The sequence below is a fragment of the Vitis riparia genome, chromosome 8, assembly GCF_004353265.1.
Source record: "Vitis riparia cultivar Riparia Gloire de Montpellier isolate 1030 chromosome 8, EGFV_Vit.rip_1.0, whole genome shotgun sequence".
NCBI classification, from domain to species: Eukaryota; Viridiplantae; Streptophyta; class Magnoliopsida; order Vitales; family Vitaceae; genus Vitis; species Vitis riparia.
In genome coordinates, this window is record NC_048438.1 from 15,557,022 (window position 1) to 15,580,487 (window position 23,466).

General features: G+C 37.2%; 1 protein-coding gene and 2 non-coding genes across 3 annotated transcripts; 2 read left to right on the top strand and 1 right to left on the bottom strand.

The window, feature by feature from the left end:
• Positions 1-14,523: 14,523 nt before the first annotated feature.
• On the bottom strand, positions 14,524-15,746 carry LOC117919828. Its single transcript, XM_034837090.1, has one exon. The coding sequence runs from the start codon at positions 15,686-15,688 to the stop codon at positions 14,864-14,866; it is 825 nt and encodes a 274-aa protein (XP_034692981.1). The 5' UTR covers positions 15,689-15,746; the 3' UTR covers positions 14,524-14,863.
• Positions 15,747-18,524: 2,778 nt separating this feature from the next.
• Positions 18,525-18,595, top strand: TRNAG-GCC. Its single transcript has one exon. It is a non-coding gene; the product is annotated as a tRNA-Gly (tRNA).
• Positions 18,596-20,722: 2,127 nt separating this feature from the next.
• TRNAG-GCC lies at positions 20,723-20,793 on the top strand. Its single transcript has one exon. It is a non-coding gene; the product is annotated as a tRNA-Gly (tRNA).
• Positions 20,794-23,466: the final 2,673 nt, after the last annotated feature.

The following is a 23,466-nucleotide window of genomic DNA, read 5'->3' on the forward strand; positions in this document are numbered from 1 at the left end:
TAGTGAGGAATGCACTAATTTCACAGCCTTTATGGCAAGTGTCATTGATGAACCACTCAAAAAGGAGGTACTTAGTGAGTCTTGTGAGTCAAGTGACTCAAATGGTGATGAGATGAGTTTTGACTCTGCATATGAGACTTTGTACAGGAATGCTTAAGTCTCAACAGGAACAAGTTGAGTGGAAGACTTCTAAAAGGAGTTTAATCAATGAATTAAAACTCTAAAGGGAGAGAAAAAATCTTTGCTAGATAAGATTGCCTTTCTTGAGGGCGAACACTTTGACATGAAGAAAATGTGTGATGAATTGAAGAGTGAAATCAAGTGTTTAAGAATGAGTTGAGTCTTAGGAAAGAAGAGTCACATCCTAGCTCTAAAAGACTTAGTGATTTGATCAATTTAGGGAGGAAATCATTTGATAAAAGAGGCTTAGGTTTGTTGATGAAGCTACCACTCCTAGTAGTGGTAAAACAATTTTTGTCAAGTCTTGTGAAGAAGTGGTCCCTAAGAAATTCCTCCAAAACTGAAACTTCAGTGCACTCATTGCACTAAAAATGGGACACACCATTGATAGATGTTATGCTAGGATGTTTGAGAGTTTCCAAAGAAAGTTGACCAACCTAATGAATGAATCATTCACTTTGAGAAATAGGTTGTTACAAGGAGGCAAGAGAGTGTTCAAGAGAGATTCAAATGTCCCTCATTATAGTGGCTTCCAAGGAAGCACTTCAAATGGAATGACCAAAGTCACAAATGTAAACAAATATGGGTGAAAAAGAGTGAGCTTAATTGCCTTGTTGTTCACACTGCACTTAGAGCTAGTGAGTTACACTCATGGTATTTTGATAGTGGTTGTTCACGTCATATGACAGGTAATAGATCATTCTTCACTAATTTTCACTGAATTTGATGGAGGAAATGTGACTTTTGGTGATGGCAATGTTGCTAGTGTGAAGGGAAAGGCACAATTTGTGGCTCCCGGGATCCTAACCTTGAAGAGGTTTTGTATGTGGAAGGATTGAAAGCTAACTTGATTAGCATTAGTCAAATATGTACAAGAAGTTCAATGTTCAATTTTCACAAAATTTATGTAAAGTGTTTGATGTGAATGGAAATTGTGTGATGACTGGTTTGAGAACTTCTGATAATTGCTATGCTGTTGTCAAAATTCTTCTACCTCTTTTGCTTCTTCTCTGTGTGTGGTAGTTCAAAAATTGAATCAATCGATTTGTGGCACCGTAGGTTGGGTCATTTAAACTACCGTGACTTGATGAAGGTTGCAAATAATGAAGTCATCAAAGGGATTCCTAAGCTTGGAAAACCCTCTAATCCTATTTGTGGTCCTTGTCAAAAGGGAAAACAAACAAGGAGTACACATAAGAGAGTTGATGAAATTTTGACCTCTAAACCTTTAGAACTCTTACATATGGACCTCATGGGACCAATGAGAACTGAGAGTTTAGGGGGCAAGAAATACATTTTGGTGATGGTTGATGACTATTCTAGGTATGCATGGGTTGCATTCCTAAGAGATAAGAGTGAGGCATTCATAAATTTCAAGGACATTGGTTTGAAAATTCAAAATGAAAAAGGGCATCCCATTGAAAGAATTAGGAGTGATAGGGGGAGAGAATTTGACAATTCAAATTTTCTTGAATTTTGTCATTCTCTAGGAATCAAACATGAGTTTTCCGCTCCTAGAACACCTCAACAAAATGGGGTAGTTGAGAGAAAAAATCGTGTCCTTCAAGAAATGGCCCGAACAATGCTAAATCAGCATGAACTCCTACACATTTTTGGGCTGAAGCCATCACACCGCTTGCTATACTTCCATAGAACTCACATGCGTCCTCATACTAGGAAGACTTGTTATGAGCTGTGGAAAGGTAAAAAACCCAGTGTGAAATACTTTAGGGTGTTTGGAAGTAGATGCTATGTCTTGAAAGATCATGAAAATCTTGGAAAGTTTGAATCCAAGAGTGAAGAAGGGATATTCTTAGGATATTCCTCCAAAAGTCGGGCATATAGAGTATACATTTTGAGTTCAAAATGTATGGTGGAATCAATCAATGTGATTGTGGATGATATAGGATCAAGGTCAAGAGAGTGTGATGATGATAGAATTGATGTGTCAAAAGATATTGAAGTGATTGAAGAAAAATCTGAAGATGAAAGTTAAGTGAAGATGAAGAAAAGAAAGATGAGCAAGGAAAGAAAGGAGATAGGGGGAGAATTGAGCCATCAAAGAAAAATAAGTCAAGGGTACCTAAGAACCATCCTTTGAGCAATGTGATTGGGAACTATGAGGATAGCATGGTAACAAGGAGACAATCCAAGCTAAATGAGGTAAGTTATGTTTGCTATACCTCCCAAATTGAACCAAAAAATGTTGAAGAAGCCTTGAATGATGAAGCTTGGGTAGATGCTCTTCATGAAGAGCTAAATCAATTTTCTAGAAATGATGTTTGGTTCTTAGTGCCTAGACCAAAAGATGTGAATGTCATTGGAACAAAATGGATTTTCAAAAATAAGATGGATGAAAATGGTGTGATTGTGAGAAATAAAGCTAGGTTAGTTGCTCAGGGTTCAAGCAAATGAGGGAATTGATTTTGATGAAACCTTTGCTCCAGTTGCAAGACTTGAATCCATTCGAATACTCTTAGCTGTAGCTTGTGTATGGAAATTTAAATTGTTTCAAATGGATGTCAAGAGTGCCTTTCTAAATGGGATCCTTAATGAAGAAGTGTATGTGGAGCAACCCAAAGGGTTTCAAGACCCTAAGTATCCAAATCATGTCTATAGACTTAGAAAAGCTCTCTATGGTTTAAAGCAAGCTCCTAGAGCTTGGCATGAAAGACTCACATCCTATCTTCTTAAGAAAGGATTCATGAGAGGGGAGCTGATCGAACATTGTTCATTAGAAGAAATGATGAAGTGTTCTTGGTAGCACAAATCTATGTGGATGACATTGTGTTTGGCTCTACCTCCAGTGAGTGCGCTTTAGATTTTGCCAAAGAGATGAAAAGTGAGTTTGAGATGAGCATGGTAGGAGAATTGACCTATTTCTTGGTTTCCAAGTGAAACAACTCAAGGATGGATTTTCCTATCCCAATCCAAGTATGCAAGGGAACTTGTCAAAAAGTTTGGGCTTGAGTCAACTAAACATTTTAGGACACCAATGCCAACCAACCTAAAGCTAAGTAAGGATGAATCCGGGAAAGGGTAGAGGAAACATTGTATAGAAGCATGATTGGTAGCCTCTTGTACCTCACTGCTAGTAGACCGGACATAGCTTTTAGTGTTGGAGTGTGTGCTAGGTATCAGGCATGTCCTAAGGAATCTCATCTCATAGCTCTTAAGCGTATCATTAGGTACATTGCTGGTACTTTAGAGCTGGGTCTTTGGTATCCATTTGACACTCATTCTGATGTAGCTTGCTACACTGATGCCGATTGGGCTGGAAATGTGGATGATAGGAAAAGCACTTCAGGTGGTTGTTTCTATATTGGAAATTGTTTGGTTGCTTGGATGAGTAAGAAGCAAAACTCTGTTTCGCTTTCCACAGCTGAAGCGGAATACATTGCTGCCGGTAGTTGTTGTTCCCAGCTTTTGTGGATCAAGCAAATGTTGAGAGACTATGGGATTGATCAAGGAACCATGGTAGTGTTTTGTGACAATACTAGTGCAATCAACATCTCCAAGAACCCTGTTCTGCACTCTAGAACAAAACACATTGACATTAGACATCACTTCATTCGTGACTTAGTTGAAGACAAAGTTGTGTCATTGGAATATGTTCCAACTGAGGGTCAAATTGCTGATATTCTTACTAAACCTTTGGATGTGTCTAGGTTTGAATCACTTAGAAAGTCCATAGGTTTATGCACAATCAATTGACTTTCTCTAGGACCTGTCTAGGACACCTTCTTGCATATCCTTGAGTCCTAGTTGTCTTCCTATGTTCCTAACTTTAATCAAGTTGATGTCCTGTTGTTTTGATTCAATCCTTTCTTCATTTTTCATAAATTTCAACATTTGTTGAGTTCATGAGAGTGACATGCTTACACTTTTGTTTAAGAGTTAAATTGACTCTTAATGATCTTGAAAGCTTCAAGATGTTTTTATCTCAATGGCTTGATTGGTAACATGATATTGAATCCTTGCTATTTTGATTTGATTAGATAAACCTCAAAAGGTTAGCTTCATTTCTTTTAAGTGAGTAACAGCTCATGGTTGAACCTTGTGATTACATAAATTGTGAGTAATGTTCTTTATAGTCTAAATGCAAACTTATGTTTATCTAATGAGCATTAAAAAGTGAGTAAAGTCATTCAGAATATCCTTGAGTGTTTAAGATTATTCTTCCTTGATTGTTTGCCCTCTCTTTGAAATTAAAAAAAAAAAAAAAAAAAAGGAAGAAAAGAAAAATATTAAGTTTCCCAGAATGGTTATGGCTCCTTGGCAATGTTTCAAGAGTTAAAAAGCCTCCATTGCAAGAGTGGGACATCCCGTATGTTGTTATGTTGTAAAGGCCACCTTAGTGATCCTCAAATTAAAAAAAAAAAAAAAAATGATCCTAAGAGTGAAGCTCATGTTTGTGAAATCATTTCAATGCTCAATGTGAAAAACAAATGTTGTATGAATTTTTTTTGGGATGTGAATAAGCCGTGTTAAACAGAAATCCGGCCAAGAGAGGTGCAAATTGACTTCTTGGAATATTATCTTGAATTTCTCTAGGAAGGAAGTGTGTCTTGAAAATGATTTTTTGCTTTATGGGTGGATATAGGTTTATAAGTGGAAAGAAATTAACATACTCACTATTTTATGGCGTCATGAGTAAGTCTTCTTTGAGCTTAAACATACTTGTTAGAATGTTGATAATCATTTGTTTTTTACCTATTCATTTAATAAATTTGGAAGGTTCTTCAATCTTTATGTTTATTAATTGTGTCTAAAGTTAAGCTCTTGGTAGCATTCTTGTTCAATATGAATCAATTCTAACTCATTGATTGAAAGATAAGTATGTCATCCTATTGAATCTTAGCTATGGTGAATCAAATTTTCAATGTTTGGAAAGCTTGTTGGTTTTCTTGTGTTTTTGTTGTAAATTTTTTGCCTAAGTCATTTTTCAGTAGGGTGTCGATCGATCTGCTGATTGTGTGGATCGATCCACTGTGTGCACAGTCATGTGACCGAGAGCCCTTGAACGATGTGTGGATCGATCCACCAAGATCGATACCACTTGACTCCAACACTTAGAAATTTTTTGTGAAAAATTTCCTGCAGTTGCACAATTTTGTTCCTTCACCGAGAGCTCTTGAACGAAGAGTGGATCGATCCACCAAGATCGATACCACTTATGCATTTGTGTCAAATTCCATTTTTGCCCTCATCTGGTTCAACTCCTTTGGTTTAATGCATCAGGGGTATTTTCGTCATTTTTTTTATAATAATAAAAAAAAAAAAAAACTCAAAATCTCTAAACATTTTTTATTTGTTTTGTGTGAAATTTTCCAATTGTGTCCCCAAATGGTTATACTCATGTGTTAAATGGATGAGGGGCATTTTGGTAATTAAAAGTTAAAAAAAAAAAAAAATGAAATGTCAAAAACCCCAAATCTGGTTATCGTCTTATTTCTTTCCAAGCCCTAGGGGTTTTTCGTTCCAGAGGAGAACCCTTCGTCTCTGCTATTCGCCGTCGTTTGGTTCGATCCGGCCGTTGTCACCGGAAATCTTCCCCGTGAACAGCTCTCCTTCTTATTTCTGTCTGCTGTCGGCGTTTCGGTGTGCTGTTAGCTCGTCTCGTCTCATTTTGTTCTTCTCTGTTTGTCGCCTGGTTGTCGCTGGACTGCATTTCCATTTTCGTTAGTCGGCATTCGTTCCAGCTTTTCTTGTGGTATCACTGATCTGATATCTTCCCTGTCAAAGGATTGCTGATCTGGTAGCCCTGGTCGTCACAGCTTTGGTCGTCACAGCTTTTTCTCGTGTGTACAGGTTGGTTTTTCTTCCATTGGTGTTGTTGGGTAGTTTTTGTGTGAGATTGTCTCACAATAGGCTATTTGGGTGGATTATTTGGGAAATATGCCTCCAAAAGGTCGTAAGAGTAAAGCCCCTGTTAAAGGGTCATCCTCTAGAACCTCAAAAGGTGCTCGAGATGAAAATTTACCCATTATTCCTTCTATCCAGCCTCCCAGTATCCCAAGGCTCCTACCAAAACTTCCATTGACGGGATTCCCTTCAATGCTTTCCCGGCAAAATTGTGTAGAGACCAGTACACTAAGGTTTATCGTCAGAGGTCTCTTGTTCTTGAGAGACAACTTCATTTAGAATCTTTTCTCGACACACCAATTCCGGACCTGTTTGTAGAACTAGGATGGCTTCCTTTAGCAAACTTCACTGGGTCTGCTTGTGCTCCTATTGTCCGAATGTTTTATTCAAACATTATTGAGCATGACTTGGATCAGTCCTACCTCCAGTCAAGTCTTTTTGGAATTGTTGTTAAAGTCACCCCTAAGATAATTGCTGAAGTCTTAGGCATCCCGTTGGTTCAGGCACCCTCTGTGAGTGATTTGGAAATCACCTCTGACCTGTTGGATAGAGTGTCTATTGACTTATGGGGAGAGGTCCGAGGTCAGCTAGGCTCAAGGGTGCACACTGGTAGTCTATCTCGTCCTGCTTGGGTGTTAGCTACTTTTCTATCATTCTCAGTTTATCCCTCCTCTCATCGGGCAAACATTTGTAAGAATGGTTGCATTCTCTTGTCTCGTATCCTTCATCGGGAACCCATCAATCTCGCATCTTGCATTTTAGATGAGATGATTTTTCGAGGTGATCCTACAGTGTCTACGAAGGAGGTTCTTCCCTTTGGCATTTTAATCACACAAATCTGCCAAAGGGCTGGAGTTGTATTTCCTGTAAATTCTCCTTTTCTTGTGCCAATGGGTCCCATTGATACCTCTTCTTGGAATCGACGTCAAGCACAGATTAAAGGTGCTCTTGGTCTTAAGAAGAAGGTGTGCCATAGTAGAGCCAAGAGAAAATTTGGTGAAAGTGATGCTGATTCAGATGTAGATTCCAGTGTCCTAGCTCAACTTTGTGCTAGGTTTGATGCTTTGGATGAGAAGATTTCTGCTCAATCCACCTTATTGTCTGAGCAGATTTCTCAACTCCAATCTTACATGGAGAGAGGCTTCTCTCTAATTGATGGACAAATGCTTTGTAACATGGATCAGCTGCATGCTCTTGAAGATCTTGTCCATAAGCATCTCTCTTAGCCAAGTAGCAGCTAGTTATTATTTTTTTTGGACAGCTCTTTGTCTTGTGTACTTTGCTTATCATGTTCATTTTGATTGACTTATGTACATGGCTTATTTTGGACAACTCTTTGTCTCATTCTGGGACAAAAAGGGGGAGACTGTACACTTGACATGTTGTTGATCATGACATTGTGTTTTGTGCTTTGGATATTTGATATGTTGATCATGATCATTTTGTTTTGTATTTGTGGATATTGGACATGGTTATTTTGACTCATGAATGCGTATTGACTATTTTTAGGCAAATGATCTTTGTGGATGTATGTGGATATCTGTGTTAATTTATTCAAATCTTGTGGAAGTGCCTTGGAATATGTACAGGTGCTACTAATGCTTTTCTTGAGATTTATTTGCAGGTATTGTAGTACCTAGGTTGTGGTTATGAGTGAGTGAGGGGCCTTGTATGAGAGTTGGGTGGGGCTTACTTACTTGTACTCATTCGTGTTGTAAAGGGTTTTGTCCCAGAATTGCCAAAGGGGGAGATTGTGAGTGTTTTAGCTAAGTTGGCAATTCCGGACAAAATTCCTAAGTGTCCTCTAACTCGGCTTTCCTATTCCTATTCGGACTACTTGACTTTGAAGACTAAGACTTTGCTAAGAGGCTGAGGTATGTAGTCGAGTGTGGAGTGATTGGGTGTGAATTAACCCGGTTTTTAATCTTTAAATGTGTTAGAAAGTTGGGAAAAATTGTTTTTGGTGCAAGGCTTTCATTCCTCTGTTTCTGGATCTATCCAGGTGTAGGGGTGGATCTATCCAACTAATGTTTTTTTGATCAAATCTCAGCCATTAGATTAAGGGTTTCTTTTTACACTCTAAAAACCAATCTTCTCTCATTTTCTGGTGAGAGAGACTGCTGAAAACGTGGGAGAGCAGCCACACTCCAAGTGTTCTTCATTTTTCTCATTTTTGCTTTCCTAAGTTGGTGTTTTTGATTGCAAAGAAAATCCACTTCTCTTAATGTTTTCAAAACTAGTTTTCAATGGATTTTCTTGAGCAATAAATGGGTTGATTCATTCCTTAATTCACATCTAAATCTCTCATTCTATTTGGGTTGTGCAAAAACCCATTTTCTTCTTGTGTGGATTCAAGAAGAGGCCGAGATTGAGCTTGGTGCGGACTCCAAGTATGCTCCAAAAGGAGAAGCTGAAAATGAAGGAACTAGTCAAGTATTCCGGGAAGGATTGGTTGGCTTGAGCTAGGTAAAACCTTGTACTCAGTTTTTATTCTTCATAGTGGAGTTTTCAATCGGTGATAGGCCCGTGGTTTTTGATCTCTTCGGAGGTTTTCCACGTTAAAAATCTGGTGTTCATTGTCTCTTTCTCTCACTCTATATTTTGGTTTATTTTTGAGGAGTGTTGAAGCATTTGCATGTGTTTTGCATTTATAAATTGTTGGGAGAGTGTTGATGCATACATTATTGCTTGTGGATGTTGTGGATGTTTTGCTTTGTTGAAAAGTTATTAGAAGAAAAAATTTATTGACATAAAGATAGTCTAAGGTTAGGTCATCTTTGTTGGGAGAATTTTAAAATTGTTCTACAACACCTATTCACCCCCCTCTAGGTGTAGTTCATTATTGAGATTCACATTTTCACTTATGTAACTTGCACTTGAAAGTTGACATAAATATAGGATGAGTTTGTTGAGGCGGTGTTCTCTTTTTGATCCTTTTCCCTTTTAAGTGGTTGAATTCCGCCAAATTAGTAATTACAGTGATGAAAAGCTCGGTGCTGACAGTTTTTGCGTGCCAGAGTCGTGGAATTTGTGGGGCTTGTGAATTAGGTTTCCGATTTAAATGAAGCAGAATGATAAAGTCATTTGGAATGGCTCTTAAATCTTAATCAGTGTGTGCCTAACTTCACATGCCATACATGTGACAAGTCCATGACAACGAATGAGAAGAGTGTTTAACAGATGAATCTTGTGCGATAGGTTGCGTCAAACAGAATAGTCATGATGGTAGGCTTGGCCGACAGAAATCGAGTTGGCACCCCATCTTATGATTCAGCGAGCTGCTTCTTTTTGTAATGAGGAGAAGCTTTTGATGGTAGTGAATTGTTTCAAAGCTTGGCTTAGTTCAGCCACTCAATTTGCCGAAAGGATAAACACGATTGCGCTTTATGTGCATGCTATTACATTACACCCACTATTGCTGTGAGTTTGTGACACCTACTTTTGATAATGGCCCATAATTCCTAAATAGTATAGGACTAGGTGTATCACACATCAATTATGCCTATAAAGCATCCTCTCATCCTGGAAATTCAACGTGTCCATTTTGCTGGCTTTACTCATTCCGTCCACACCACTAGTTTCCTCAAGGGCATCATCATTTGCTAGTTGTCCAACAGGTTTGGCAATGCAAAATACATGATCTCTCCCTTGATTTCCCTTCCTCCCAATCCAAGACTCATTCCAACACGGAAAGGCACTGCTTCTACAGTAAAAATAGCAACAACATTATTATTATTATCATTTCTTAATTTGTAACTCGAATAGCCTCTCTCTCTCTCTCTCAACAGGGTCCAGTGATCACCATTTCCCAGCTAAATTTGCCTCTCTGCATCCACGTGCAGAGTCTAAAAGCAATGGTGCAATGGTGGTAGTGGAGAGTGGAGAGTGGAGAGTGGAGATTGGCCTAGTAGCGGCAGTGCTATGCATCAACCCTTAATCATCATCATTCCTTGCACTATAGGTGAATTAGAAACCTCAAACCTGTGAGAGTTCTAAGTGACCACTAATGTTTTTCTCCATTAAAAAACCGGTATTGGACAACTAGTGGATCAGTTGGTAATCTTGAGCTCTCAATCAAGGTATTAAGCATAGTGCAGTTGTCCCATTTTTAGACCAAAAGATATCACACATGGGACGCAGCAGCAGCATCACAACTATGCAATTTGAGGGCTTTAGCCTCCGACCATCGAGGAAGGATAATTTAATGATTACACGCACCTTCTGATATTCAAGTCCGTCCAATTTGACAGAGTAAGGATTGGTCCAGTGGAAGGGCATAAAAATGCCAATGGACCTCATGGAATAATAGTATATAAATTTTAAAGCGACCACTGAGTCACTGACCAGATAGAAATCATAAATTCTAGTATAAAAACATCAAAACCGGCTGTATTTCTACTACTAATGATCAATCTAGCAGGAAGTGATTAGAAAAGGAGTCCCCCAGGAGAACAGGGGAATCTTTCACTCTTCATTAGTTGCTTGGTTGATTTGAACTCTCTTTGTGCATGCTAATTTGCTCAAGATAAGATACACACCCGAATGAAGAAAAAGAGTGGCATGTGTAATCATTACCTACGAAGTCAATGCCTAAAATTGTAATTACAAAAAAAGAGCTATATGTTATTCCTCCTGTTCTCCATTTGACACAGGAAGTTCAATCTTAACTCCATAATAAAAGGTACACAAAAAGAGCAATCCACCAAGATGCGTGAGGAGTAGGTTCAACGTTGAAGAAGATGGGTGCAACGGCCCACTAAACCACCCATCTTAATGGATCAAATTTGGAGGATAGCGGGCTTGCAAAGGTTGACTCATGCTCCTCACATATAGAAAACAAAAGGATTTTCCTCTTAGTGCTGGTAGATATGATTGCCTTCACCTGAGCCATAACAGAGTACATGGTGTAAATGGGTTGAAAGAGATTCTCTGACCACAGAGAGGTGTTGCATGAGGACAAAAACTTAAAAGGACTTGGGGATGGACCAGTGGTCACGGGGGTTGAGCATCCAGTGAATTGGACATCTATGATATATTCAAGGGTTGCAGTCAAAGCTAGGGTTATCAACAGTTTTTCGCTGCAGGCATCATTGTTCTGACTCCCAACGACCAATTCCTCGTTACTTGCCTAATATCTTTCATTCACATGCAGTAGCATATCTAAGGACAAGGGGATTCTAAGCCCGCTCTCAACAAACTTCTTCTTCGGTTGTATTTTTGAAAAGGCAACGAGAAATCAAATTACCAATTATAACCCTTTGTTTTTTTTTGGAAGAAAAGTATGAAATAGAGTAACTACAAATTTGGTTGAAATATAAGTCATAATAACCTTTAAAACCAAACTTTATAACATCTTTAAGAAAATATAACCTCCAAATGATAGATTTTATATTACAAATACATTTTTTAACTAAACAATTTGTTATATTGTTTGCTTCTCTATAAATGTTACGATAATTATAAATATTTAGATTCTAAGGTTATGTTTGGTTCTCGAAAAGTACAAATGAAAGAAAAAAAATATGAAAGAAAATGATTTTCACATATTTGGTTGTCTTATAAAACATTCCAAAGAAAATTAAATATAATTAAAGTTAGTTAGAAACTTATATATTTTTAAATTATTTAATCTTTATATTGATGAGTTAAAATAAATAAAATGAATTTGAACTAGTAAATAAAAATAATTTATCATCTTTAACTCTATTTTTTATTTTCCTTCACTTTTTCTTTCCTTTTACTTTTCCTCTCTATTTTCTTTTCTTTACATTTTCCGAGAACCAAACATAGCCTAAATTAACTTTCAAATATCCTCCATTAATATCATAATAGAACAAGAAATGTTACTCTTTTTATTGTAACAATATATTACTATTTTTTAGTCACCTTCAATCTCAAGTTTAAGAATTCATTATTTAGTTCTTGGATCCTAGAGAATAATTCCATTTCTGTGTTTGTTCCCGAAAACATTAAGAAAAGAAAATAGAAAGGAAAAGTGAAAAGAAAGAAAATGGAAAAGAAAGAATAAAAATAATTTTCCTTTGTTGTTTGTCCATGGAAAAGTTAAAGCAAAAAGAAAAGACAAGGAATTCATTTTCCCTTGTTTGGGGTTTAGAGGAAAAATGGAAGCAAAATAAAATCAACATAAAAAATAATCTATAATATCTATATTTCCTAACTAATATAATAAAAATATTTGTAAAATTAGTTTACAATTGAAATGAGTTTTTAAAAAAATTAGGTGATCCAACTCACCCATATTTACTAAATAAAATTCATCATATTCATTATCTATACGTGAAATCAAAATGTTTGAAAAAGAATTTAAGTTAACACCTAATGAAAGATTGAAGCTCTGAATCTTTTTCTTTGTTGGCAAACAAACACCATTCAAGGTTCCCTAAAATTTTAACCCAAACACAAGTCCTATCTCTCTATCTATTCAATTATATCCCAGGCCCCAACCGAAGAGACATCCTGAGTCTTGAGAAGCTCTCTTGTTTAAGCCAACTATCCAACCACTAAAACCCAATCACCTACTTAAATTCTAGATGCTAACGCCTCACTACAACCACATCCATACAGAACCAAGGCAACTTTTTTTAGACCAAAAGTACTGCAAACCTGTTTTTATCCCTTGTATTCTTTGGTGGTCAATTAAGATTGCTCAAGCAAGGCAAGGAAAGGAGTAAAAAATGATTGAAGCAAACTATAGAATTGAATCAGTTCCAAAAAAATGTGATTGAATTTTCTTTTGTAAGTGTAACAAATGAAAACAGCAGAGAAACAGGAAAAAAAAATATCTTCACCTAAAAATAAACCAAATTTATAGAGGAACAAAATTAAAGAATGTAACATGAACATTGACCCTTACCCATCAGTCCATCACCACCATTTGATGCACAAGAACTCCAGCTTTTCTAATTAAGAGAAGAAAATAGGTCGAGCATTGGCCATAAGTCTTTTGAAACTTGGAACTACCTCTGAACAGGGTAGCATCTTTGCAATCTTTTGTAGTGACATTCAAGGAAAATCTCATCAATTAAAACAAATTTCTCGTCTCTATCAACCTCGGAATCAAAAAGAATTCAGTGCCTTCCACATCCATCTTCATCATGAAAAAATCTCTGTCCGAAATTGTACTTTTCAACCAATTAGCAAAATCAATTCATTGAATCTTATCTACAGCAGCAGTATAACCAGCCCACAATTGCCTGGGTTGAATCCTTCCCATTCCCCTGCTTCTTTTCTGAACTTTCTTACCTAGGTCGCTGGTAATCTCTAAGAACAATGTCTCATTCTACACCCAAGCTGTCTCTGGTCATCTCAAAGAACAATATCTCATTCTACACTCAAGCTGCATAAAGCATAAGACTTAACCATTGTTGAGTTTATGCACTTCGCTGAAAGTCTTGTCAGCCTCGATTGCATAAATTTCAAAAGTCTTATTCTGTTTCAAGTACTGCTTCTTGAACTAACTACCAATATTTGAACAATAGCTTCATGCTCCAACATCCACATCCACATATTCCTGGTTGAAACTCACATCAACCAAGAAGATAGATACTTAATGTTCTTTATGTTCTTCTTCAATGCAATCCAAGGTTTCAATGGCTCTTCTTCAGTGGCTCTGCATTCCTGCTTATTTTCTGTTTATACCTTGGAACAGAGCATTTTTTAAACTAAAGTCCTCACACCCAAGAACCAAAAATTTGGAAAATCTGCTATTCAAATATATAGATAATATCAAAATAAATAAATAAATAAAAAATGCTCAACAGCCAAACCTTATCTCAAGATCAGAAAAACAACGATTATCTTACAATAATCAATCATTAAAAGAAATTGATGTCCAATAACCAAATCAAACCATATCTCAAGAGGCAAAACAACAAGAAGTTAGCACAAAAATGGTTTTAATGAAGGTAGGGTGATTGGGAGGGGTTAGATGCACATCACAGTGGCACCAAACATAAAGCAGCAACAATTCTATGGACTAAAACATCAAGGTGTGACGTTAAGAGAAAAGAGCTCAACTCATACCTGATTTAAAGACATGGATTTGAGCACATTAGTTGGATTTGAAGAAAACATTTCATCCATGAGAACTTGTGTACTCGTAGAGGGTAACTTTTCAGAGGCTTTGGAAGGTGGCTGGAGTCATGGTGGTGGCTGTTGAAAGGGTTGATGGTGGTGGGAAGCTATAGATAGAAGTAGAGAAGAGGAGTGCCGATGACAGGATTCTTAGATGAAGAAAAGGATTGAGCTGGATAAATTTTTCCTCAAGCTTTCCTCCCATCCTCTCGTATTTTCCTCACTAATTTTTAAGTAAAGTGGTATAGAAAATATTTTAATATTATCTTTAGCATTTTCTTTCCCTTTTTTTTTCCATCATATTTTTCATATCATCCAAACTAAAGAAAATGATTTTTCTTAGTATTTTTTTTCCTTTCCCTAGCATTTACCAAGAACCAAACATAACCCAATAGAATAAATATATGCATAATTTATGTTTTCAGGTGTTTTGGCATAGCTCAAAGCTCACAGCAGACTAATCTTTCTGCTAATATTTGAATTTCTATACGACAACTTCAGCACATTACGAGTCAGGACTCTACATACAATTTACTTGCAAGAAGTTTGAAACATATGATATGAATATATACCCACAAATGCACACTGGGAGAGTAATGGTTATTACCACAACGAAGTTTCATTAAAAAGCTTCTGCCATTCCACATCCCATTCTTTTCAATTGCCACCAAGACTAGAATGAATCGACTCCAGTTACATCTTTAGCCCCGAATTTCAAGTAACATTACGAGGACTTGGCTTCAAATCCATAACTCCCATCCTGCTGCAAACTCATATCATAAAATTCAGAATCTGAATATTCCAATCTCTGAGCAATAGTGGGCCCCTGGCCGCCATCAAAATCAAAATTGGAAGAATTGGCAGTAGACCCAATTCTCTTCCTAGTCCTCCGCTTCCTAGATTTCCCGTAAGTACCATTCCCGCTTTTTCCGCTATACGAATTCCCTTCCTCATCCATCGAATTCTTCAAATCAACTTGTTTTCTGAACCCATCCCTTTCCTTTGCCATTTCCCTAGCTTCGTACGGCTTGATGCTGTGCACAACCCCTTTGGGAAAAAACCTCGCTGATGGCACCCCATCCGCCTTATCGAACAATTGGGGTCCGTCCTTTTCGGACCACAAATCGAACCCATCAGGTCTCTGAAAGCGGTCAGCCAATACCTTCAATTGCTCGTCGGCACTCACCGATAACAACGTGGGTGCTCTCTCCACAACCTCCCAGGGCCTCTCCAGCTCTGACACTGCCGCTTTCAGCTCCGCTCTCTTCCTCATCTCGTACACCTGGCGCTCGCGGCACAGCCGAGCCTTGAGTAGTTGTTTGGCCTTTTTTGCTTGCATGCGCTTCCATTGCCATTTCGATACTCCTCCAGGGTAGGTTCTCGGACCCCCACCCATGCGAATCAACGTCGTTTTGGCTGGAAATTGTGCAGTGCCGAGCGAGAGCTGAGACAGTTTTGTTTCAAGGAAGGCGTTGTCTGGTCCGGTTAAAACCCTAGAGAAGGAGAGGTTTCGAAGAGGTATTGGAATGGAAAGGGACATTATGGACATTTTCTTTCGTGCGTGTAGGGTTGCAGGGGAAATTCATGGAGGACGAGAGGATGTTGGTTAGATATTGTGGTCATGCTCCAAACGACGCCGTTTTCTGAACTGAACCTTGGCTTGGCTACTGGGTTTTAGTTGTGGGCCTGGTCAGACCTGGGCTTAACTGCCTGTACGAAAAGCGGGATGGGCCCTGTTTAAGCTCCTCAGGACGTATTTGCGGATAATAATTAATTGGGCAATGTTGAAATTATTGCAACGGTTTTAATTGTACATCTTATTTTTCAAGCTGCCACGGTATGACTAATGAGTGTGGAAAGATAGATATAAAACCGTATAAGAATGAGATTTTGCTTTACAAGTTGCTGGTCACCTAATGATCCACACTCCATGCTTGCCAGAAGCTCCAGCCCATCTACATCCAAACTTTCCCGGTTGCTCTTCAAACTTTACAAAATTTTGTCCATTTTATGTCATCATTTCATCTCTAGTAGTATTAGCACTTTATCCATTGAAGGGTGCGACATGAGCATGTGTGATGGTACCTTGCACCACATAGCCCAAGGTTTGTGAATTGTCGCATGCCCAAACTCAAGCAAGGTGTTGTTCCTTAGAAAACTCAAGGCAAAAGTTGGGACTTCCAAAATGGAAACTTGGTTGTGGTAAGTCATAAGGGATTGGACCAGGGGTTGAGTAGTATGGGTGTAACAGGGCTGTGCGCCATAAGCCGCACTACTGCAAGCACACAACATTGCCAACACATGTTGGAGGCTGGATGTGCAACAATGACAGCATATGATGACATACTCATGTGGGCTTGACATGGCAACTGTTAGATGGTGGTACTTTGATGAGCCCTTATATTGAAGGTAAAGAATTTTTTAAATGATGGGTTTTTGTTTTGTATTTTTTTTTATTTTTTTATTTTTTTATTTTAAGAAATAGTTCTATAATTAGATAAAATTCATTGCACCTTGAAAGGATTCTTGATATCACCTTTTTAAAAATTGAAAATGAATTAAAATGCTCTTTAAAAAAGAGGTGACAATCATACTTGGGGCAACCTAAGGGGTAGGTTGAGGCATGGCATGGGCACACCTAAGACATACCAAACCTCTTCACAAACAAGTGTCGAACACCATTTATAAGGCTTGCACATACTAAAACGTCCAACCACTTGGATAAGGCATAGGAGAATAGATACAAGGCTATGAGCATAAACATGACACAAGCCAAGTGTGGGCTATTTGACAAAGACAAGGTGCAATTCAAGCAACTTGGTGCATGGCCTACACTTGACCAATCCTTACTTACATGTGAGCCTTGGGTATGACCAAGGTCATGAGACCCTACAAAAGATGAAAGGCTCTAATGTTAAGTAAAGGTTAACCTGAAAAGACACCCCCATGAACATGTGAGTGCATGCATGTAGATACAAGGATGTAAACTCAAGGAAGGGGAGCATATCAAGACATATGAGGCTGATTGGTCGAGGCATAATGTCATGGACCTTGAAAGCTTTAAGCTTCAATGTGACACTTAGTCACTCTCAAAGCCTCCTTAAAAGATTAAGTTAGCCTAAACTCGCTAGTAAACTAGCTAAGTTGAGCAAAACCTAGTACTTTGGCAACAATGAATGGGGAAACAAAAGCATTGAAAAGAAAGGAATTTTATTGCTCACTAAAAGAGTCCTTCAAGTTTCATATTGGTTGTTACAAATGAGATTAGTACTTTATTTATAATGTTTGGCACCTCCTCCACTGGTGAATGATGCATTAACATCTCATCCTTGTAATAACCTTCTCATCTAACCAATCAAATGGTACCATGAACTCCAACCAATGTTAATGCAACATGCGGACTAATGAATGGTTGCCATTGAACCAACCAATCATGTTTCACCCCATTCTTAGCAATCAAGTGCAAAACCTTCTTTAATCAACCATGTGGTGAAACCTCGACAATTCTCAACCTCCTCGAAATACTAATTACATTACGACACATAACAACTTTTATCGTCTTATTTCATTATGACACCCAACAACTTCAAGATTGTGACATTGAGTAACTTCTTTTGACCAACTAGGTTATGATGCTTAGCAACTTTTGATTTTAAATAAGGCATGACAATGAGGCATGAACTTATGATTAACATGTGTCAATTGTTATTAAAGTGAATAATGCATGAAGATATTATATCTCTTCACCAACAAACATGGGATTATACTGCAGAGATGCATGGATCACCCAGCAACACCTAAGGAGAAGTTACAAGCCTAAATAAAGTGTTAAGATAAGTGAGAGAACATGGGTTGTGTCTCCAAAACTTAGACAATTATTAAAGATCTTTGGTTCCTAAAAATAATATTTGCAAGTCTTGGTTTCTTGTATTGTGTATGAAATAATTTAAGTTGGAAAATGATTTATTGCATGCTCCTAGTTTTGTTTTAAGAACTTGTGTTGTTTGTCCTTGAGTTGCATTAGTATGAATTGACTAGGTCGAGTCTTAACATGATACAAAAAAAAAAAAAAAAAAGTTTTTTTGGCTGAATTCTTATAGCAATATCATATCATAACATCAAAGGAAAATAACTTAAAAGCTTAATAGCTTTTCTCCTAACCCTTACTTAAACTTTGTTTCACTTTGATTTTCAAATAAAAATAATAATAAAATTCTCACTCCATCCAAGCTAAAATCGTTACCTTAAACACACATATTCGTGGAGGTTTTTGAATTCTAGAATCCAACCATCCGCGAAAACAAAGTATGTCAATCGTTCCTCTAATCCAAGATGCATTCCTTTTTATAAATAAATAGATAAATTTTAGAAAATTGAACCGTCAGGCACCAGTGGTCTAGTGGTAGAATAGTACCCTGCCACGGTACAGACCCGGGTTCGATTCCCGGCTGGTGCATTCTTTTTGTAGGTTTCTCAACAATCAGTCAATGTGGTGGGACATTCCCATTCTCATCCTTTAAACCTTGGTGCTAACTTTAGTTTTTTGGGTTCTTGTTATCAACGATCAGACTGCAGAAGCTTTCAAGGCATACCACTTGCTTATCCTCAGCTAACCATTACCATACTGGTTCATTCTTTTTGTAGGTTTCTCAACAATCAGTCAATGTGGTGGGACATTCCCATTCTCATCCTTTAAACCTTGGTGCTAACTTTAGTTTTTTGGGTTCCTGTTATCAACGATCAGACTGCAGAAGCTTTCAAGGCATACCACTTGCTTATCCTCAGCTAACCATTACCATACTGGAGCTCATGCAATAAGCTGCCAACTAAAAACAGCATAAATTGCTAATGAAGGCTCTTATTAATAATTGGAGCTTTTTCTTTCTTTGAATTCTTCCATTTTCACTCTGTTGTGGTCTTATTGATTTCTGGGTTGTGTTTCAGGCTTTCAGCAAATAAGACTTTGAATGTAGGAATGTTGAAGTTCATTGTAGTGGTGGTCATACGGAGCCTTTTTCAAATCCTTGTCCATCTTCCACTTCTTGCCAACTGTAAGGTATGTTCCCTACTTATTTATTGTACATTTTCTTGCTGGTGTTGTTGCAAATTACTGCTATTTGTGATTGTATAGAATGATGGATGATGGAGTGTGAAATCTCCTGCTTCCGAATAAATGAATGAATGAATTAAGTATTGAGTTACCAGATGGTATGTTGACTGGATGGAAATTATAAAGGTGGATTCCTTATTGTTGGTCAGAGCAGTAAAATTTTACGTTATAGGATTTACTTTTATTTACATTAAAGAGAATGAATTATAAATGGGAAGTTTTGGAATATATTCTGAATGATAGTTGTGTCATTCAATTGGAACTTGAATTCATAGTGGAATGCCTGGTGCTGAATGAGCCTGTCATGAGCAGGGGACTAGTTACTTTCGTTAATTTATAAATGGCATTTACTTCTCTTGGTCACATTGAAATATGGATCAGATTCTCTAGGAGTTGTTCTTCAGTAGTTGGAGTTAACTGGATGGAAAAAAATATGTTCAGTTTGTCTATTAAGAGGTTTTGCTGAAACTTTTCCAGGTGAAACTTGAGTCATATGGACAATAAATCATAGTTGTATCATCTATTGGGTGTATGACTAGTAACATTTCTGATTGAGCATCTGTATGAATCTGCTTTGCATGTATTAGAAGCTTTATGAGGAAGAGATATAATGAAAGCGTATCCAAGAGGGACCTGGTTTCTATGGCTTTTTGTTGGGAAATATTCTTAAGTCATTATCCCTGGTGATACTCATTTCTTTGGTAGGTACAAGAAATATGGGCTCTAATTCTACTAGTTGTCATCTTGCCACTCATCCAACTTGACATCCAAATTTTCAATGGAGTTCTATAGATCGTTTTTTTTCTTGATTATCCAACATTTTGTGCTATAAAGTATGCTGGCCTTATTTCTGTCTGAGAAGAAGTTCCTTTTAAGTGACAAGCATTTATTGAATGTGTCATGCTAAATCCCCTCCCCCTCAAAAAGATTACTAAAATTGTCAATAGTTAGTATCTATTTTCCCTATCTTTTCTATTCCCTTGTTTTGTCTTCTAATTACTAAAACTACATTCTTTATATTATATCTTACTTACGCAACTTATTCTAATAATTATTTATATTCTGCAAATAGAAAAAACGAATTCTGTCCTACCTATCCTAAAACTTCTGGATTCTATCCTTACCATACTTTTAAGTGGTTACCCTCTTTCTGATATTGTTTTGAAGGGAAACCTAAAATTTATTATTTATCTCTTAAATTAGTATATATTTCTTAACACCTTCTTATGACTTGTGTTGTTTTAACGGCCCAAACAAAAGTGATAATAAATCTCACTGATCTACTAAGCCAAATAGGTTGTTCTAGGCACACTTTTATGGAGCTTTTTGCATTCTGGAATTAAACCATTTACAAATATAGGACTAAAATATTTTTTAGGCTTTTTCTAAATTTTTTTACCCTCTTTAATTTTTTCACAAAATAATAAGTTCTCACTTTTGTAATGATATTTGATGAGCAGATGGAAACATCAAGCACCAGTGGTCTAGTGGTAGAATAGTACCCTGCCACGGTACAGACCCGGGTTCGATTCCCGGCTGGTGCATTTTTATTTTTGTTGTTTTGGCCATATCACCTTGTTTTGAGTTAATACGGCAAAGGAATTCCTATTGCAACTTTTAGTGTTAAGTTTTGTTTTGAAGCATATGTGTTCTTCAATTTTATTTATAGGTTATGATGTGGTAAGATATTTCTATTTACGCAGCAAGTTTTTTGTTTAGTTTTGAACCATTTATGTTCTTCTGATTTCATTAAACATTATTATCTGTTTCATTTGGTTGCTGTATAAGATAAAAACGCTACAGAAGCTGTGAATCAAACAAGCTGCCTAGTAAAAAATGAAAGAGATGCATTATTATCTTATTCTTGTTTAATAAGATCAATTAGAATAAAGCTAGCAATACTTCATGCCACAAAATGTTAAATTGTCAAGAAACAGGACTTCTTATAGAATATCACTGAATTGGGGTGCTAAGATGGATGAGAGGCATTCAACAGCCTATAATGTGTAGGTTGTTTAAAATTAATACTCTTATTTCCGCAAACAAATAATTTTATTACGGACCCTACAATTTTGCTCCTTCTGAGCATGTGAAGTGACAAACCAGTGATTGCTTGTCCTGTGACAAGCAGTGAAAGAGGCCAGTTGAAATCTTAAAAACAACTCAAGGTAACTTTCCCTAGGGATGTCTCCTATTCTCTTTCAGCAAACCATGTTCAACCCCTAAACATTGCCGTGGGAAAGGCAGGATGCCATCAAGAAGCTTCTGATCTAAGAAATGTGATCAGAAGCCTTTTCAGTTATTAAACTGGGTTCATTACAGACTTGGGCTCTATAAAATGTGTTAATAGGAAAGTGAGTATTTTTTTCTGGTTATCCATTTTCCCAGCTCTAAACCATCCTTGCATAGCACAAGATAAAAATATGTACACTTTGTGGTCAAATGTGATTGACAAGAACTTCTATGTGGCTTGTATGGAGCAACTAGTGTGCTATTGGGAATTGGAACTCAAGAAATTATTATAGCAACCATATTTAGTTCTTGAACTGAATTTTAATAATAATTGGAATACATGATTATTAAACTTGATTTATCATATTGTTTTGATGATGTCCATTTGAAAAGAAGCACTTTGTTTTGAAATATACTCAATTGTTAGAGTACCACCCAGTTTGTAGCGAAGAGAAGGGTCAGACTTAATTGGACCTGAATCTTGAATTTGTCCCAACAAAATTTGAGCAACCAAGGGAAATGGCCATATGATTTGGCTCGATGATGGATCCACATTTATCAAGCCCTTTCTTCTAATCCATATCCTATGATTCTTAGAAATACTACTTGTCTTTCTAAATCCATTCGACCGAGAACCAAATTCTATATGAATACTGAAAATCTGATGGTTCAATCTCAGATACGAAACCCTGATCCATTGTGAAAATAGCATGATTTTGTATGACTCTGGATTCATATAAATGGGTGGCAAATTCACATGGGGAATGGATCTAGGCGTGACTTCGGATCATTGGTGAACGTATGCAGGGTAGGGGTTATCAAGGATTTGAAATCAGCGCACGTGCAATGTGCAAATCACCAACATATTGCCCCACTGGTTTGACCATCAGCTGGCACAGGAGCGCCAGCGAACCATTTCTGTTTAAAATAAATCAGCAACCTAATGCCATCACCATTCCACAATGCAAGGACAGTAGCTGACAGGAAACCTTTCTTAATCAAATTGGACTCTGCTAGTCTCTTCGCTCCAAGGTGTCCACAACATCAATGTTCCCTATGTAATGGGCACCTACTGCATCTCCCTTATTTAAATTTGCTAATTAAATGATATCATGGCAGATTGCTTGCCTAAGAAATATTCCCTCTGTATCATTTCCAACATTTCCTTAAGTACTCCGTTTAATGTGGCTTATACGCTCCAGGTCAAAACTAATGGTTAGAGTTTTCACTGAACCATACTCATGATATTCGTACTTGTAAGGTTTAATGGTTGAAGAAAATAATCTTATAGCTGAAACCAAGTAGTTGGAACTAAGGCCTCGTGAGTTGAACAGTAATGATGCCTGAATAACCCAATAAACCATATTCATATGTTTGGATCAAAACAATAGAGATGCTTGCACATTCACAATCTTGGCTGATAAGTGCAATTCCATGTCTTCAAGCAACCATTGAAAGCAGGGCATCCATGCATATTCGTCTGTATGTGTACCTGGTGGGGCATGTCTCAACATGTATTTGACTGCTTGCAACATATAAAGCAAGCATTGAAAATTTATTCCAGGAGCGAAAGTATTTTGTGATTCTGTCTTAGATGTTCACAGATGGTGTAATTCTTTGAGTTAACACCATGTTGTTATTAACTCATTATAATTTGATTAGCCAAACTCATCTGGATTCTAAATGAGACCGGGGACTACTTTATTTGGAGAGAAGGAATCCAGGAAATATAAACACAGAAAAACAAAGTCCCAAAACCAAATGTTGTAATGTTCCCATAAAAGGGGACTACAAATGATGCTCAGCAAAAGAAACTGCAGACTTCATTTAATTTGGTAGGTTAGGACCCTAATCCAATCCATGGACATTAAGAATTGCAGGCACATAGATATGTTCTTTATTTCATGTTCTGTATATATATGTAGTTCATTTTTAGCCTAATAGCTGATAATGATGAACATAACACTTTTCTTTGATTAAATATA